The sequence below is a fragment of the Colletes latitarsis genome, chromosome 8 (genome assembly GCF_051014445.1).
Source record: "Colletes latitarsis isolate SP2378_abdomen chromosome 8, iyColLati1, whole genome shotgun sequence".
NCBI classification, from domain to species: Eukaryota; Metazoa; Arthropoda; class Insecta; order Hymenoptera; family Colletidae; genus Colletes; species Colletes latitarsis.
In genome coordinates, this window is record NC_135141.1 from 30,137,271 (window position 1) to 30,154,707 (window position 17,437).

Consider the following 17,437-nt stretch of genomic DNA (forward strand, 5'->3'; position numbering starts at 1 on the left):
TGCGTCCGTTGCATGAGAAGAAAGTATCGATCGGTCCGTGTCTTGGAAACGTTTTATATTTTACTTTTTTTTTCCTGTTCCCCTTCCCCCGTCGACTCGAACTCATGGCGGTAAAGCACGGCTCGGGATTAATTCCGTGTCTGTTTTTTTATTTGAAATTACAACTCGCAAGCCTTCCGGACTTGTTTCTCCGAGGTATAATTTCTATCTCTAATATCGACACCGAGTTTTCGATCGAGAATATTTACGAAAAGACTTTATTTTAGTTTAGAATATTTTTAGACATTTATTAACAGGACTTGGAGTTATTTATTATTCTACACTGATGCGCGGGTCTCAACGATTCGAGGCGCCAGTGTTCTATTTGTAGCATACTCCGTAACTTCAAAAAATTGTTACTGTAACATATAGAAAATGAAACTGTGGCTCTTAATGGATTAGTAAGACCCAAAGCAGCGAGTTTGTCGGATTTTTCAGGATTTCTTCGCGACGTGATCGACGTTTTTTCAAATCTACACGATGAATTCTCGTGCCAAATATTTCTACGAGTGTAATCGGGGTTAGCGCAGCCTGGTATCGAAGTTATTGCGTCGTGCTCGCCACAAATCTCGATTTACGAGCACGGGATCTGGATATTGGTGGGATATCGGCCACGTCGAAATTCTTCTTCTTTACTCGTTACTTTTCGTTCCCGCTTTAACGACTATCTACCGTTGTCGATAACTCTTCGCTCTCTTGAGAAAAGGAGAGAAAGATTTGATAGTTACATAAAGGAGCATGTTCACATCTAACACGAATAAAAATTCATAGATGAAAGTATACTCGTAATAATGAATTCTAATTACAGAATTGTCCATTACAAATGAACCGTTCGTGAGTCTTCGAACAAACGTCGTTCGAAGCGGCATAAATCCCGTGTACGAGCCAAAGACTCCCCCGCACGCTTTCTCAAAAATCACAATCGCAATTTCGAGCTCGTCAATCGCGGCGCGGGTATCGATTTCCGAACCGTAATAAAGCTGTTTCGACGAGCGCGTTCCGCGGAAAGAATCATCCCCCGAAGACGATTTAAAATTCCCCGAAGCGCTCTCCGCCCACGCAGAAAACCCAGCCTTTCCCATCCGCAAATTACTTTTCGCCTCTATTCCTGCCCTGTCGAAAATTCGTCCTAGGGATTCTCTTTTGGGGGGGCTAAAAACCACCCCAAATTAGCAATTAGGTTTATTCGAAATCTTTTTACTCCTCCACAGAACCTCGAGAATGTTCAAAATAAAATAATACAGGGTGTTCGGCCACCCCTGGGAAAAATTTTAATGCGAGACTCTAGAGGTCAAAATAAGACGAAAATCAAGAATACTAATTTGTCGATGGAAGCTTCGTTAAAAAGTTATTAACGTTTAAAGTTCCGCCCGTACTGAATTTTTTTCTCGAAAGTGGGTAGGATTTCGAGGGTATGTCTAATGACCAAAAATGATTGTATTTGATCCCCGCAACCGAAAATAATTTTTCCAGAACGATTTGAAATTTTTAGGTAGAAGGTTTGTGAAAGTAATTACAAAACAAAGTCTGAAATTTTGTAACGTAATAAAATGTTCTCCAAAATTTTCTTCCCCCGAAATACGCATATGGGAGCTGTTTTCTGGGGAAAGGGGAATGGGAAATTGTTAGAAAATGGTGAGAATTCTCGAGACGTGTTTCTGGAGCGGCATCGCAAGCCCAGGCGTTCTTCAGTCGCCCGCGGGCGCGGCTTCCGATCGATCACCCCGCCCGCGTCCTTTTCCTTCCGCTTTTCGCAATGGAAATCGCGGTCAGCCAGGCTTTGCGGCCCTCCAGAACCTCTTTTTATCGAATATACCCTCAAAGGAGTCGGTTTTCGCGGAGCGCGTCGAAAACTGGCCAGGCCCTCGTCCCCTAACCCTTTGCCGGAACGGGTCCGCCTTTCAGGCCAGCCCTCGTTAAGGGTGGGTTTCTTTTATGCAGTCCGTGTCAGCTACTTGAGAGTAGCTGCTGCTCCGCGGCTCTCTTTAACGCGGTAATTGAAATTACGCTCGATGGTTCTTTTTTTTTTTTTGTTTTTTTCGTTGGGTCGTTTCTCCATTGTTCGCTTCAGCGTTTGCGCTTCGGGGTGGAAACGAACTTTTCTCGCGGGGAATAAATTGCGGGAAGTTGGAGTCCCGTGGACTTCTCGAATCGCGTTGAAATTGCATTAACGTTATCTGTAGCGTCGATAGTGGTCAGTGTACACGGTTTGCCCCAACGGTGCTCGAATTTCTTTTCAACGACGCCATTTGCTGAAACAGGGTGTTACACTGTCCAATTTGCGAGTATTCCGTATTTTCTAAATCGCTAAAAAATTAACTCGATATTGAATATACGAAATACTTCGACGCAGACGTATTCTGTCTTTTGTAAATATTAAAATATTATCGTAATATACTGTTGCGCTAGCGAGCCGTGAAAATTAAGAGGATACGTATAACGGATAAATATTTTAGTAAAGTTAATTTATTTAACGATGAATATTTGAATATTTTACTCTTGTTCCCTGGTAAATATTTTAATATACTGCGTCTATTTAATCATTAACCGCGCCAACGGTGTGAAAATAAAATTTATCGTGGTTTATCCGTTTAATTCTACCAAGAATCCAAACAAACGATTTCGAAGAGAATATTTACTGGTATCGCGACGTCGCATACAAAAGTCTGGTAGCATAATCGCGCTGATAATAAATTATACCGTTCGTTCTTGGATTTAGAACTTCAAAATAAGAAACGAGCAAAAATATATTTACGTTTTGTTCAAGTTTTTCTGACGGACTCGTCTGCAAGGCTGACCCAGCAAACTTTGCCTTTTGATTTCAATATTTATCGTCGAACTGCGGATGTTCATGCAAATGGATATTTTTATAGAAAACAGATAAAAGAAGTCTTGGATGAAAATTCGCTTCGTCATTAGAAGATTTGAAAAACGTATCTGTCGTTTTGCATATTTTGCATAATGTATATGTTTTGCTATGCAGGAATATATCGCGCGTTTCATTCGCAAATAGTTCGGAAATCGCGAGTTTTTTAAACGGTAATGTGAAATTAAAATTAACAGATAAACATCGAGAATCGATTCTTTCGAATTTAAAGAAGGATTACGTGTTACTTAAGACGCTGTCAATTACCATGTATTTGTTAACTATCGATGAATTTAAATTATGCTAAGTTGTGCGAAACACTATGAAAAGTTTATCAAAATGTTACAACATTTCAAATAATGTTCTACACGATACATCGTGCATGTTATTTGCATATATTTCGCAGGTATTTATGTGCATATATTATGCGCATAAACGTCATATGTTCTTTGTATATGTGGCGTGCATAAACACCCTCGGTATGGCTATCGATAATTAATAAAATTAAATACGAATTGTACATGGTTATCGCTTTATTACGGTAGATTTTTTTTAATTTTATAATTAATTATTTCTCTTTTGTGCACCCCTAAATATTCTATGCCTTCGACTCGAGAAATCTATTTATCGTTGAGAGTTGTCAGGTTTCCTTCCACACAATAAATGTCACATGCGATGATTTCATCTCGTTCGTTCTGATTCGCCATTTTCTGAGGCAGCATTGCACTTCACGTGGATTTCTCCGGACATGTGTGGAGGCTATTATTGGATCTGAACGCGATGCCATAACTGCATGATCGGCAAAGGTTACTGTTCTCTTTGATGTGGAAAAATCTGCTATGCACAAAAAATTCTAATAGAAATGGTATTGGTATCTCTTCATCGGAGAACTCCCAATTTCATCAAGAAGATTTCTGTATTTAACAATACAAGTCTGAAATTTAAACAAACGCGACACAAATTGTACGAAAGGTGACATAGCTGAAAGTATAAAATCATAGTGACTGCACAGCGCTGTAGCCTGACCCAGTTACTAAAACCATCCTGTGCAGACATCAGTCTTCCTGCGCTTTAATATTTCATATTTCCTCGTCATATTTCGATCATCTCCGAAGAAACTGACGATGACTCGTCGTTATTCCGACTTGGAAAACACACGGACTCGCACGTCGCTAACTTCGTACAATGTCGTGGATCTTATTTATCACGGTGTTTGAATGGTTTAAATCGGCGCTGTCCGACATAAGCTCCGGGAGCTTAGGGAGCTCCCCCCACTATGGCTCCTTCACCATATTACAGAAACGCTGATGCGGTGTTAGACGCGGCGGTGGGAGACAAAGCAACGCTTTAAATCATTCACGAAGAATTATAGTGCATGAGTTGCAAGATAGTGCGAGTAATTACGAAACCTTTTCGTACTACTGTAATATTACGAATGTAGGTCAAGTTTGAGCAGCCTCCGTGCTTTCGTGAATCATGCCAATAATATTTCGAGCCGCTTCGAGTTTCGTGTTACCGTCTGTACGAGTTTCGCTAGATTTTTATGGCGTACAAATATTCGATAATTGAACGATGCGTATCCGTTATATCGCGTCTCTAATGACTTTAAACGATGATTGAATTCCGCATCGATAAATCGTGTTCTCGGAGAAGTTTCGGAAACGTTCGCAGTTTCACACGGCTGCGATTTAAACTTATCGACGTGGGCGTTGAGCCGAATCCTCGGCGTTACAGCGGAACGTAAATTTTCGCGGGATTCTCGAGCCGCGAAAGGGAAGCGTTTCCCCGTCCCGTAGAACAAAGAAATTCTTCGTTCATCCGTGCGGAAACCGCGCTCGCGGAAATCCTATCTGTGTTTGCTCTTCCGTATCGCGGTTTCGGATACGGCCGCTGGTACCAGCCGTTTCGGCGATCTTCTCGTGCCTACGCGAGTCGCCGCGACAAGTGCACCGGCCATTTGCAATTTTTTCCTGTCGAGACCGATCGTGGTCGAACGGAAACGAAACGAACCACCGGGGAAACAAATTTGGTAATAGTTTTCCTGTGTTCCAAATTATACGATGTCAATTTTAGAATCGAGGACGTAGCTTTCGACCGCAGTTTCCGGCGCCTGGTCGCGAGTTTAAGCGATTCTATTATAATTTATATCTAAGCTTGATTCAAGTTTCATTCATGATAACGCAAACTGAGTTTACCAAATATAGAAATAGAAATTAGATTATAGGTATTTATACGTTTTTATGAGAAAAAGAGTATTTATTTTCAGAAGTCGTATCACAAAATTTCATTTGATACTGCCAGTCATCCATATTAATAAATACGCTCGAATGAAATATTGCCATGGATTAAATTAGACGTAACCAAGTATCCGGGAATCGATGGTCCCGGATCGGTCCGTGACTAATTGAGAATTAATGGAGATAAAACGCTTACACCGCTAACGATCAACGGGGATTAATAAATATTCTGTTGACGCAAGCAACGGGATCGTACTCGAAGAGGGGGTAGTCGTTCTCAATTATTTATCGTCGACGTTCCAAGATGCCCGGGACGGGCAGCTTGCGATGGTTTTTCCTTCTATGAAAATCAATTGTTTCGCGCTGACTTCGAGCGTTATCTGGCAATTATCGAGCGAACGGTGCCGTTTCTCAACTACTTCCTGCAATAACTAGGAACGATAAGGTGAAGTAATTCTCGTCGGGATTTCCCAAGTGTCCTGTCTCCGCTGTTCTCCCGATTGCGGCCGCTCTGTTCCTCATTTCGCGGAGCAGTTTCAAAGGATGATAATGCCTGCCGGCGCAATTGATAATATTTTGTAACGTTGCGTCGCGACGCTAGAAAAACATTCCCCCGAGAAAGAATCCTTAACGATACTCCGATCAGCAGTGTGTCTGTTAAAAATATGAAATCCGCTTTTGTATAATTCCTTAATGCTGGTGGTTTGCGCGAAACAAGTGTAAAATATTTTTAAACTCCTTTGCTCGGTTCTCATAATTACTGGAACAATTAAAGAGTAAAAATAAAAGATGTCCGGTCGTTACGAGCAAGTAGATTAAAACCAATAATTCACATTTCACGCTCTAATTGCTATCCTCCTTAATAATTGGGGTTCATTAAACGAACAGACCTACTATAAATAGGAAGTCGCGCTAACGAAATTGTGCCAGCTTTACTTTAACCTAAATTCTGTTAAAATATATATTTTGCTATTAAATTAATAAAATATAAATTTAATCAGACCCCGGAATTAGTCTAATTTGATATACGATCGGAACTCGAGTATTATTAACTGTGATTTCTGCGATTATATTAGAATCATCCTCGACGTCGCAATATTTGTCCTCCGCAGAGAAAACAATTTTCGCCCGGCCCGATTTATCATTCGCAGGGAAAACAGTCGATCGCGGAAAGGCTGAAAATCACGAAGCAACGAGAGATTAATGCGGCTCGCGATCGTTGGACGTCATCGAGCGACGATTTATAAAGTCGCGAAGTCGATGGTACGAAACCGGCTCGCGGAGTTACCTCGTCGCGTTGGCCACGAAATAACCTAGCGGATCTTGGACCGTCTGGAGCGGGCTCTGAGGATGACAACCGGCCATATTTTCCCGGATAATGGTCTTGGCTTTCTTCTTCTCTCCTTTGTCCCCGGTCCGGAGACCGATACTCTCTTTTTAGCTATTACGTTCGCAGCCGCCGATTCAAACGTTCGCTGCAGACGACGAAATTATCGAACGGTCGCAGACCTCGTTTCCGCGACCGTCAGTGTCGCTTGATGATCTTTTAGATACAGTTCTGTTTCTTCCGAGACTCCTCGCGGCACAGAGCCCCTTTCCCGGTTCAGTCTTGACCCGATAACATCGGAACGATCCCCATTGTTCCCCAACCGCGTCGTCTTTGATGGATTGTGCCCGGTCCGCTTGGAACTTTGACCAGGTTGGAGTAAAAATGTCTGATCGAGACGTGAGTCAGAATTTTTTTTAATTTTATTCCACTCGCGGTCTTTCTTATCTTATAATTTTATTTCACGTTTGTTGGGCGTGGAGGAATTCAATTTGTATTATTTAGGACGCATTATAGGAGTCGTTCGAGCGAACGTATGTCGCAACTTGGGCTCGTGAATGAACTTTGAACACAGAAAACCCGAATCGCCGAAAACGTTGGAACAAAAACGGTCGTAGATGGTTTACAATCGGGTAAAAAGAACAAAAACGCCCACACGTCTGATTCAGCGGCTGACGCAAGAGGAAATCTACCGGCTTAGAGTTATCAGAAATTTTTGATACGATGCAGGAAAACTGAAAACCGAAATAAATCAATCAAAACGTCCACGGTAGACAAAGAGAGACCCGTCAGTGAATTGTGACTGAAATTTACAGTTTGAGATTAACCTTTTCGCCGGTATTGCCGGAATACTGCCTCCGCGGCGGTCGGGCTTAATTATTTTGAAATTTACAACTCGCGTTCCCGGCTGTTTGCCCGCTGAAATGTTATTTTTGCAGCGAAGGACGCAAATAAGTATATTTTGAAAGTGCGTCCCGTTGCATTCGCCGGCGAATCTACGACAGAATATGAAACTTTCCATTCGAACGCCTTATTTGCTCGCTGCGTCCGGGCAGATTTACTATTCCATTGCTTGCGTCACGTCTGACGTATCGGGCATCGCGCGAAAACACCGTTAAAACTTTCCGCGAGACACCTACGCGCGTTTCGAACGATCCATTCTTCCGTCGTCGTGCCTTTGGGATCATCCTTCGTGGCGTCGATAAAATTATTTAATCCAACCGTAATGTCGTGGAGACGAAGCTACTTATGAACAAGATGTAACGGAGTACATCAGAGTTTCGTGAGAATTCGAATTTGATCTATTATTGGTATTTATCTGATATCGAGAAGACAGTGAATCGTAAAGAATAGAAATGAAGAACGCAAAGGAAGGAATCGACGTGTTATGAAAGTGATTGGTTCAGTGGTCACAGCAGTGTGCAGTCTATTAAAATTTTGTAAAATGAAAAACGTACTGAAAAACTCATTAAAATTTCCATTTTATTCTGATTTACCTCCGAGCTAACGAAAACAGAAACCAAAGGGCAAAGTTTGAAGCAGCCTCGCTTTCCAGAAGTACGATTACCGTTACAAATTCCACCCCTCGAAATTAGTAACCTCTTGAAGTGTCCAGCGGTTCCGGGAGGGAATAAAAAGCAAAGGGGAAGGATCGCGTGGCGTCGATCATCACGGATCGCTGGTTTTCGATCCGTCGGAGCCGGGCGTGCGAAATCTGGCCGCCGGTGTAATTTCCAGAGAGGCTTAAAGCCGAACGGATTGACCCAGGTCGCGAATTCGTCGGGCCTTCGTTTCGACGGCTTTTTACCGCCCTCCGTCCCACCCCTGGCCCCCTTGGCGCGGGGGAGGGCGTCCCCCTCCGTTCGGATTTAGGGCGCTATTTAAATAGAGGCTTATGGGGCAGGTCCGTGTCTCTCTCTCTCTCTCTCTCTCTTTATCCCTCGCGTTGTTATCTGGAGCAGCGGCGCCCGTGTCTAGCGGAGGCTGTGTCGTATTGATCTGTTGGCTCGCTTGCCAGCACACGCCGAAGAAAGAGAGGGAAAAGTAGGGAGTCGGTAATTTATCGCGACCCACACCACGATGTTCGACCGGGTATCGCGCGACGCCTACGAACGAACCCGATCGAAGACGCGACGCTTCGAACTAACGATTCGATCCACACGAAAGATCACCGCCATTAATTACTACCCAAAATACCACCCACTAGGTACCACTAAAAATAATATTTTCATACTGCATGGACGATTCTAACGACAGTAATAATTAGACCGCGAATCTTTACGCAAATTCATATTTTTATTAATAGAATTAACTAAATGGAAGCTCTGTACAGGGTTGTCTCAAATATAATAATTCGTATCTTATTGTAAGTGTTATATTTTTGCATATTAAATGCATTCTGTAGTTTTTTGGGAATTAGAAACACCCGTAGTCTAGTAATACAAGAATTTTTCATATAATAAACTCATGTCCTTCAGGTTGACGCAGCCTCATCCGAGTATCCGACTCTGGTCCAGAATCGTATCTGATAAAGATCAAATTCCTTCTACCCTGCTTCTCCAATTGTTCTGGTCTACGATCTGAAAAGAAATACTTCACTCGAACATCATTGCTGTAAGAAAATAATAGTAAGAATTGTCTTGACACTTGCGAACGTGATTCCAAAGGCCTCCATTTTGTTCGTGCAGCAGAAGAATAATGAAACAATTAAAACGTCTGACGTATAAAATATAAATGTATTAGATTTTTATTATATCGATTAGGTAAAATATTTTCACCTTCGCGTGAAGTCTTCTTCGTGAACGATTTTCGATTCCATGCCCATCGCGTCGCTCGGATGTCGCAAGAGTTCCACGCGACGGGCGATCCACGAGCATAAATAATCGAATTCACGACACGATCGGAGACTTTTTACAAATTCGTCGAAAGGCTTGCGACACTACCGTTTCCATACGCCTTGCGCAACGATTACAACAACTGCCCTTGAATCGTTGCACGATCCGAACAAGGCCAGTGAACTGTTTCGAATCGAATCGATCGTTCGGATAAAATTATACGATGACGTGTCTGGAATTCTGGCCCGAAGACGAGTTTAGCTTGCTTTTGATAATACGGTCCGTTGAAAGCCACATCCCATAAATGTCGCTTCTTCTCTCGCGGACGTCTTGTTTATACGCGTATGTACAAACTTCCCACGTGTCGTTGGAAAGGTTCTTTTCTCGGTCTAAATGGAGTACTCCGCGTCTTTATGTGGAAAAAGACACGCTAATTCATCGATCGAAAGAAAAAAATAAAACACGTTGAATGTGGTCACTTGAACCCTATTGTAGAATTTTAAACTGTCATTAGGAGTGTTATAGAATTTTGGTGCACTATTGAGGCGATCGTGCCGGTTTATAGTTGGAATATTTGCCGATTTTTGTCCAGGTGCGCTCTGTTGGGCGCTCGAAGCTTCCATCTGTGCAAACCGAACGATCACGTGTCCCTGCGACGAGCCACGCGTGCAAAAATTATTAATTACGCGGCACGTTTAGGCTCGATCGAACGAGTTCTCAGTTTCTGCGAGGCTTTGGGGAAACGAGATCGGTGCGATGGCACGCGATACGTTCGGCACACGCTGAAGATATCGGTTTCATTCAACGACACCAAACTCGATAAAAAACGACCGGGTATAATCTATATACTCCTTCGTGGTGCCATTTTGTCAGTGGATCGAGTCCTTCGTTCACCAGTTTGTTCTTCGAATCAGTTAGTGTGTACCAAAATGTAAATATAAAGACCTGAAGGGTGAGATCAACCCTCTTATTTTTTCTTTTAATATACAAAATTGTAAATCGGTGTTCTGAAGAGGACTACGCAAAGATTGCTTTTAACTCTTCCTTGCATTACGCTTTGCTCTCGCTGCTTTAATAAAAAATCATCCCCGTAGACCGTCGATCGTCAGATCTCTCGAAGAATAACTCGTGATATAGAAAACGGATCGGAGAAGAATTCATCTTAAAAATCGCGCGATCGTTCCTCGAAACGATATTTTCTCCGGAAGCGTTCGTCCATTGTTCCAATGGGCGCAGCCGTGGGATTAATTTTTCACATCGAAGGAAGCAGCCTCGCCTGGAAGACCCGCGGGGCGATCGATCGATCCGTCTCGAAATCGTGTGCCGCAACGTGGCCCGATGCGCCAAAATGGAGGCCTCGAAGGACGCTCGTCGGTACGGAAACCCGCGAATCGATACGTTTCGCGTACATATGGATTTGTTTATGCGACGACCTTTAAAACGTCGCCATGATGGACAGCGTAGCGCACGTGAACGCGCCGATTTGTTGTATAACCGGTCGTTACGTAACGCGATTCCACACGGTTTCCTCCCGTCCGTCGTCTATTCATTGTCAGAATAGAGTAATCAGAGAGTTGCCAGCTGCAGGCGAGAGAACGCTGTTCGCTAATTCGCCGATAAGTTCGATGATGCTTCCCAAACTCATCCCGAAAGGGGGCGGAAGCCTTGATTTTCATCGAAGGGAAGGACAATCGTCTGGAGAAACTTGGAAACTAACGCGGGGGCTTGGCGAGGGGTTGTCGAAACCGAATACTAACGAGGAACTACCACGACATCGTCTGTTCACGGAGAAGGAATTGTTCATACTTATAGTCATCGCCGTGGGGTCACTTTGTGCAATCAGGAGTTAGATCAACGGTTTACCAACTTTTCGGAACACGATGTTAATATACATAAACGGGGAACCTAATAATAGTTTACTTTGAAACTTGGTACGTAATTTCTGGTCGTCGCCGTGTTGTTGGTAGTCGAATACGAGACTGAACGCGCGATCTAGAGTCCATGTAATTTCTAAGCGCCTTGGCAGGAAAACGCGATTAAAAAATATCGTAACTGGTAATTCTTAAAAATGACGTCAGTGTTTTGTCGCTTGCTGTACAAATAGCGTGAAACGTACGCGAGTACGTGCACTGTATAAATGCAGCTGTTGGAGCTCAATTTTAGAGATTAGTCGATGTGATCGTCATTTTATTTACGGGGTCGTACACTCTTAAATATAATACAGATGCATAGTATGTGTAAAAGGATCATTTTAGTAACTTCGTGGGTGCAGTTATTATTTATGCCTCTTTTTTTAGCGATCTCTTTTCGTTTTCCTGTAAGTCCGTACGATCCACAGAGACACGAGGACTTTTTAATAGAAACAAATGGTCTCGCGGTTGACGAGGAAGCGCAGCTAGCGAAGCACTCCGATTTAAACACCTTTCCACTCGAGTAATGGAAGGCAGGGGCGACTAGGTCGGGTCGAGCACCCGTGTCTTGACCCTATTTAGGTCGAGTCGTAATTACATCCACTTTCCGACGCTTCCTGGCTGCATACTTCTGTCTTCATTTCGCCAACTCGTTCCCGGAATCCACCTCCTCTCGTCGTTTGCGCTTACAAAAATTTACGAACGTATTATCTACGACACGGGTTCGTTACTTGTTTAACCGCGTTCGTGCACTCTTGGCACAGTTATGATCCGGGAACCTTTCCTATTAAGTTTGCCCTACGTTACACGTTAATTTCATCCTCTTCGGTTAACGAATACTCGTCGCTGGGATACTACATACAGATTTCCACGTTAAAATTACCCTCTGACCTCGTCTTGCGTCGCGTCGGAACGAAACGAATCGATCTTTCGCATTGCATATTTGATGTCGATAAGTGGGGGCTAAAATTACTCGATATGTAGTATTCGAATATTTCAGTACTTGAGTCGTTTGGTATTTTAAATCCAGACCCTTTGGTACAGAAAGAAGTGTCTAAGGAACAACAAAATAAGAATTGTACGAGAGAAAAATATTACTATAAAAGTTGAGGGTAGTTTCAGACTTCTCAGAAATCGTTTTCTTGAATCGTAGTTTTGGTTGCGTAAAGTTTGAATAAAATCTGAATCCGATAAATCTATATAGAAAGAATTATTCCGAGAAGTATTCCTTGGAACGCCCAACGGTGGTCCCCGAGTCTAGTCGAGGAACCCAATAGACGACAAGCTCGCCTTCGAGAATCGATCCGCTCGTCAGCTTGCTCCACGTGGACGGGTCTGCACGATTCCCCCCATGCACGGATGCGCAATTATGCGTCGTCAATCGAAACGACGCCATCCCCGTCGCGGTCGATCGAAGGGAGCCACTTGATACACGGAATAGCAACGGAGAGCATAATTATCGTCAGACTTCCTCGCCCCCATCGATTCGTCGCGACGCAGCGACGAGGCCACCGTTCACGGAAACCGCCCCGACGCGTCGATGTTGAAAACACTTCACGTCGGGGGTTGGAGGCACCCTAAAAAGAACGGAGTTTTCCCGTAGTCCCGTGCTCCATTGACTTGGTTCGCTGAAGGACACTTGTCTGGCCCACATTCAGTCCCCCTTCCGTCGCGTGGCCCTCCATTCAGCGGTCGGGAAAGGGCGTACTCGTAGGTCTTTACGCGCACCTGCAGCCAACCCCTGCGTTCTCACCTCCGAGGTTTTACGGAAAGACTGTCCCTTGAATCGAGTTCACCCCTTCAGCGTCCGTTCTCGTATCCGGTTTGCTCGTTGGGAGCCCCCGGAATAACGTCGATCGCGTCTCGAGTGCCGAGACAAGTTTCGAGGGATTAATGGACGAGAGAGTTCTTCGTCGGTGTCTTCTTCTTTCCGTTCGGCGGCGTCGGCGTGCCCTGCGTCTATCGATCAGACGACGCGTCTCGTTGGAAAAAGGTACGCTCGCGAACCTAGTTTCCAGAGCGTCGTTTGGCCCCGCCATTGGTTCGCATTAAGCCTTTCGGTCTGCTCGAAACCTACTTTCGTCTCGACCCGCTTTGGGCCAGCTTTCAGCCAACTTTAAACCCAACTCGATTCTAGTTTCGACCGTCCCGTGTCTGTAACAGACCTACTTTGGACGTACTTCGTAATGTTGTTCGACCGTAGGTTTGCTTGGCATTTAGGCAGATGTATCGACCGTATTTCGAAGGTAATTTTAGTCTACCATTTTCCAGCATCCACAGGACTCTTTGGTGCCATATAACGAACCTTCTCGCGAGCAGAAAATCTCAAGGAACGACGAAAGATTCCCAGCAGTTTCTTCTCGTGCTCGGCACCTCGGATTCAATTCGTTTTTAATTATACCCGAGAGGAGGTTGCCTCTGCTCGCGGCGTCTCGCAGCGTTTCTTAATTAATAGTTACACGGAGGCCGCTGTCGTTTAATAGTCGTTCAGGCTGCGTCGCTAGGCACTCGAAGGAACAGGCCCGCTGAACTTGGTCTTTCGAGGCGGCGCATCCGCGATAATTATCGAGCCACCGTTAATCGTTCCTCGCCGCCCCCGCAGCCAGCCTGCTCCCACGACGGTGGATCCTCGTCCGGGGTAGAAAACGAGGAGACGACGACAGGCGGTTTTTCGCAGTTACTCGACTCGCAAGGCCGTGTATTTTTAACTTGAGAACCTTCCGGCAACCCTGGCCGGGATCAATACCTCGGGCAACCCCGTCGTCGTTTACTACCGCTGGAAGCAGAAAGGGTGCAGCGGGGGTTAACCTACATATCCAGCTCCGAGCCTCGCCGCGCAAAGGAAAACATTTTTCTTTCGGCTGGGAAAACTCTCGGCGGCGGAAGGAGGATCGTTCCGGCGAAACGCTATCCCGTACAAGGGAAAATGAGGGGAAAGTTTCGCGCTGGTTGGACTTCCGCTTCTATTTCTTGCGATATCGAATCCGGCGGGCTCGCATTCCTCCGTCTCGAAAGTTTGGCTTGCGTTAAATTATAGCGGTCGGATGATTTTGTTTGTTTACCCGTGAGCTATATCGGGAATCTCTTTAGCTTTTATCGGGCCAAGTTTCATTGGTAGGAATTATTACCCGAAATAGGATTTACATATTCCTAGGACCGAAGGGAAACGGAGAATTTTTCCAATAAACTTGCGTATTTTTTTTTGTTTCGAGAATAAGAGATAAAATAAGGATTTAATTGAATCGACGCTCGCGACGGATCCCAGTACAGATTTCCAGAGCTTTTCCTCCCCCGGGGGATCGTCTGGAATTCGAATATCAGCCACTATTTATTCCCCGACGAAGCAACACGGTCCTGGAAATATTTTCTCGCGGCGAAACCGCAGCGACGGGGCGCGAACGAGCCGCGGAACGGCCGCAAAGGGTGGGTTTGCAGTCGTGTAATTGAAAACTACCCAGCGACCGCGTTGTCTACTGCGATATTAGGCCAAAAAGGCAACGAGGAGGAACCGGTGGCCGGGAAAAGGGCAGCGCCCGTACGTCCTCTCGTATCCAGTTACAAAATGGCTGCTGATCCGGAGGACTCCTTGGGAGCTTACGCTCCCTTTACCGCCCTTCGTCTGGCCGTTTCTCAGAAGATCACGATTGGAAGAAAAAAAGGAGAAACAGGACCGCGACGGAATTGAGTTCCGGAGACGGGCATACCCGGAGAGCCTCGACGGTCGTCTAGGAATCCTCGATGCTGGAAAAGGAGAAAGAACGCGGACGGTATTGGCGGCGGAGTGTGACGGATGAAAGGAAGCCCTGGAAGAAGGTGGAGTTTAAGAGCATGGAAAAGAAAATGGCGAGAGACAGTGGAAAAAGGAGAAACAAGGGGTTTGGTGGAAAGAGCCACGGAGAGAGGATGGATCGAAGGAGGAAAAGTAAAGAAAAGCCTTTCCCTCTCGATGTCATTCGGGTTCAGAGAGCAACTTCCGCAATTGCGACGGGATGCCTCTGTATAAGATGGCCACTCGGCGGCACTAAGGGCCAATCCCTTTTATTGCCGTTCGTTTCACGGTAATCGCGTGAGTAGCTGAATATTCGTTGCCCGATACGCGACCGTGGATTCAGTGAAACGCGTTTTGAATTGGCCCAGAAGCTCGAGGACCGTTTTATCCTTCGACGAGGCTTTCGAGAGACTTTTATCCACTTGCTCGGTCGGAAATAAGGATCTTATGAAAGTTACAGCCAACGGCGCCCGAGTGGGTCTGTTCCGATCGAGTGCTTCTCTTTCATCGAGACACGCGTGCAGGGTCCACGTTGTTCGAACAATTTATAAATATTAGAATGCTATCTGGCGGCGCGATATTAATAACGAACGTATTTGTATTTTGTAAGAATGTCAGGGATGGTTACAGGCGTGTGGTTGGATTCAATGATTCGGACACTTTAAATTTAACGACATAAACTATATTTAATGTTACGATACATTACTTGACACAAAGTACATAACAGACACAGTATATTTGTATTCGTGTTTCTCGAACTTTAAATTGGCAGAAGACAATTTCTACTTGTGTTGCGTTTAATCGATCTCCAAATGACCGACGAAATAAACCACGGAGGACCCCGAGGGTTCTGATAAGAGCTCTTTGTCGAAGTGCGCTGGAAGCCCGAGGGGGCATTATACCATGCGAATACGTCGAAAACGATTGGCTCTCGTTCGACTTTTTCGGGGGGGAGGGAGGCGGCTGAAACCCGAAGGCGACACCCCGAGTAACCGGAAGCGGCGTTCCGTTTCAATGCGCGATCGTGAAAAGAGCCGATAACACGGGCTCCGAGTAAAAGCAAATGCCTTTCGAAGATACTGGGAGTCTTTTAATGTGATTTTGCACTTGCAGAAAGCCTCGGTTCAATAACGATCGGGCTTCTTTGTGCGAGGCTCGCATACGTTTATTCGTGGCTGCTTTCCTTCGAGCAGCATTTCGATTTCGAAATCTTCTACGAACCGTATCTCCGACTATACTCCGAATATTATTGCTTTCCAGGATCTAACGAGGGTCGTGTCGGTTCTTGTTGCAGATTCACAAATTCGAGCAAGCGTCAGCGTGAGTCCCTGGCGAACGTCTCCAGCTACTGTCGGTCCCTAGTAGCCGTATCCTCGAGGGCCAGCCGGCGTTCGTAGCAAGACGGCCGATCGTACGAACGTCCTCGGTAATATTCCGCGGCTGCCACGACCAGCAACAGCCCGAAGATTCTCCCAGCAAAGGCCAAAATGCACATCGAGGTGCAGGTGGCGCTCAACTTCGTGATATCGTACCTTTACAACAAGCTGCCTCGCAGGCGGGTGAACATCTTCGGCGAGGAGCTCGAGAAAGCGCTCAAGGACAAGTTCAAGGGTCACTGGTACCCTGAGAAACCGTTCAAGGGATCGGCGTTTAGATGCTTGAAGACCGGGGACCCCGTGGACCCGGTGTTGGAGCGTGCCGCGAAGGAGAGCGGCGTACCCATCCAGGACGTCCTGGAGAACCTTCCATCCGAGCTCGCCGTCTGGGTGGATCCTGGCGAGGTGAGCTACCGCATCGGCGAGATGAACGCCGTGAAGATCCTCTACTCTGAGAGCGGCGATCCCCACGACGAGAGCTCCGCCGACCGCGAGGTGACCAAGACCTTCAATCCCGAGGCTCAGTGCTTCAGGCCCATCGAGGCCGTGGGCACGTCGCTGGGTGGTCTCAGCCTCAGCCCCAAGTCCACGTCGCCGTTCCCCAGCTCGCTGGGCAGCAACGCGAGCAACGGCTCCTCGAACAACCAGCAGAGCGGCCACGGATCTGGTTCCTCGTCGGCGCCATCGCCGACGCCCATCAGCAACTCGTTCAAGCGTTCGCCTAGTCCTGTCACAGTCTTCATACCGCGCACCACCGCGCCGCTCACTTTCACCACCGCCACCTTCGCTCAGACCAAGTTCGGCAGCACCAAGCTGAAGACCAGCAGCAAACGCGCCAACAGGTTCGTAGTCGAGATACGCGACGCGCGGCCTTGCTTTCACGGTTGCGTAAGGTCCTCCATAAGGGTATCGCGTGCTCGAGCAACGGGTTACCAACACACCGGGTACGACGCATAGTGGCCCATTTAGCCGAACAACTGGCCAAAATGCAACTTTTTAAGTACGATACAGTACAGGCCATTACGATATTTTTATAACATACTTCATACTTTGGCCAGCTTTACGACAAAATAAGCTAC

General features: G+C 45.8%; 1 protein-coding gene across 5 annotated transcripts in view; it reads left to right on the forward strand.

The window, feature by feature from the left end:
• The window catches only part of LOC143344794 (uncharacterized), a 98,223-nt gene that overhangs the window by 65,891 nt on the left and 14,895 nt on the right, over positions 1–17,437 (forward strand). For all 5 annotated transcript variants that reach the window (XM_076771202.1, XM_076771203.1, XM_076771200.1 and 2 more), the window contains one exon: positions 16,277–17,200. In XM_076771202.1, the coding sequence (XP_076627317.1) occupies positions 16,470–17,200 (731 nt within the window). In that variant the 5' untranslated portion in view covers positions 16,277–16,469. The remainder of the gene's footprint in view (positions 1–16,276; positions 17,201–17,437) is intronic.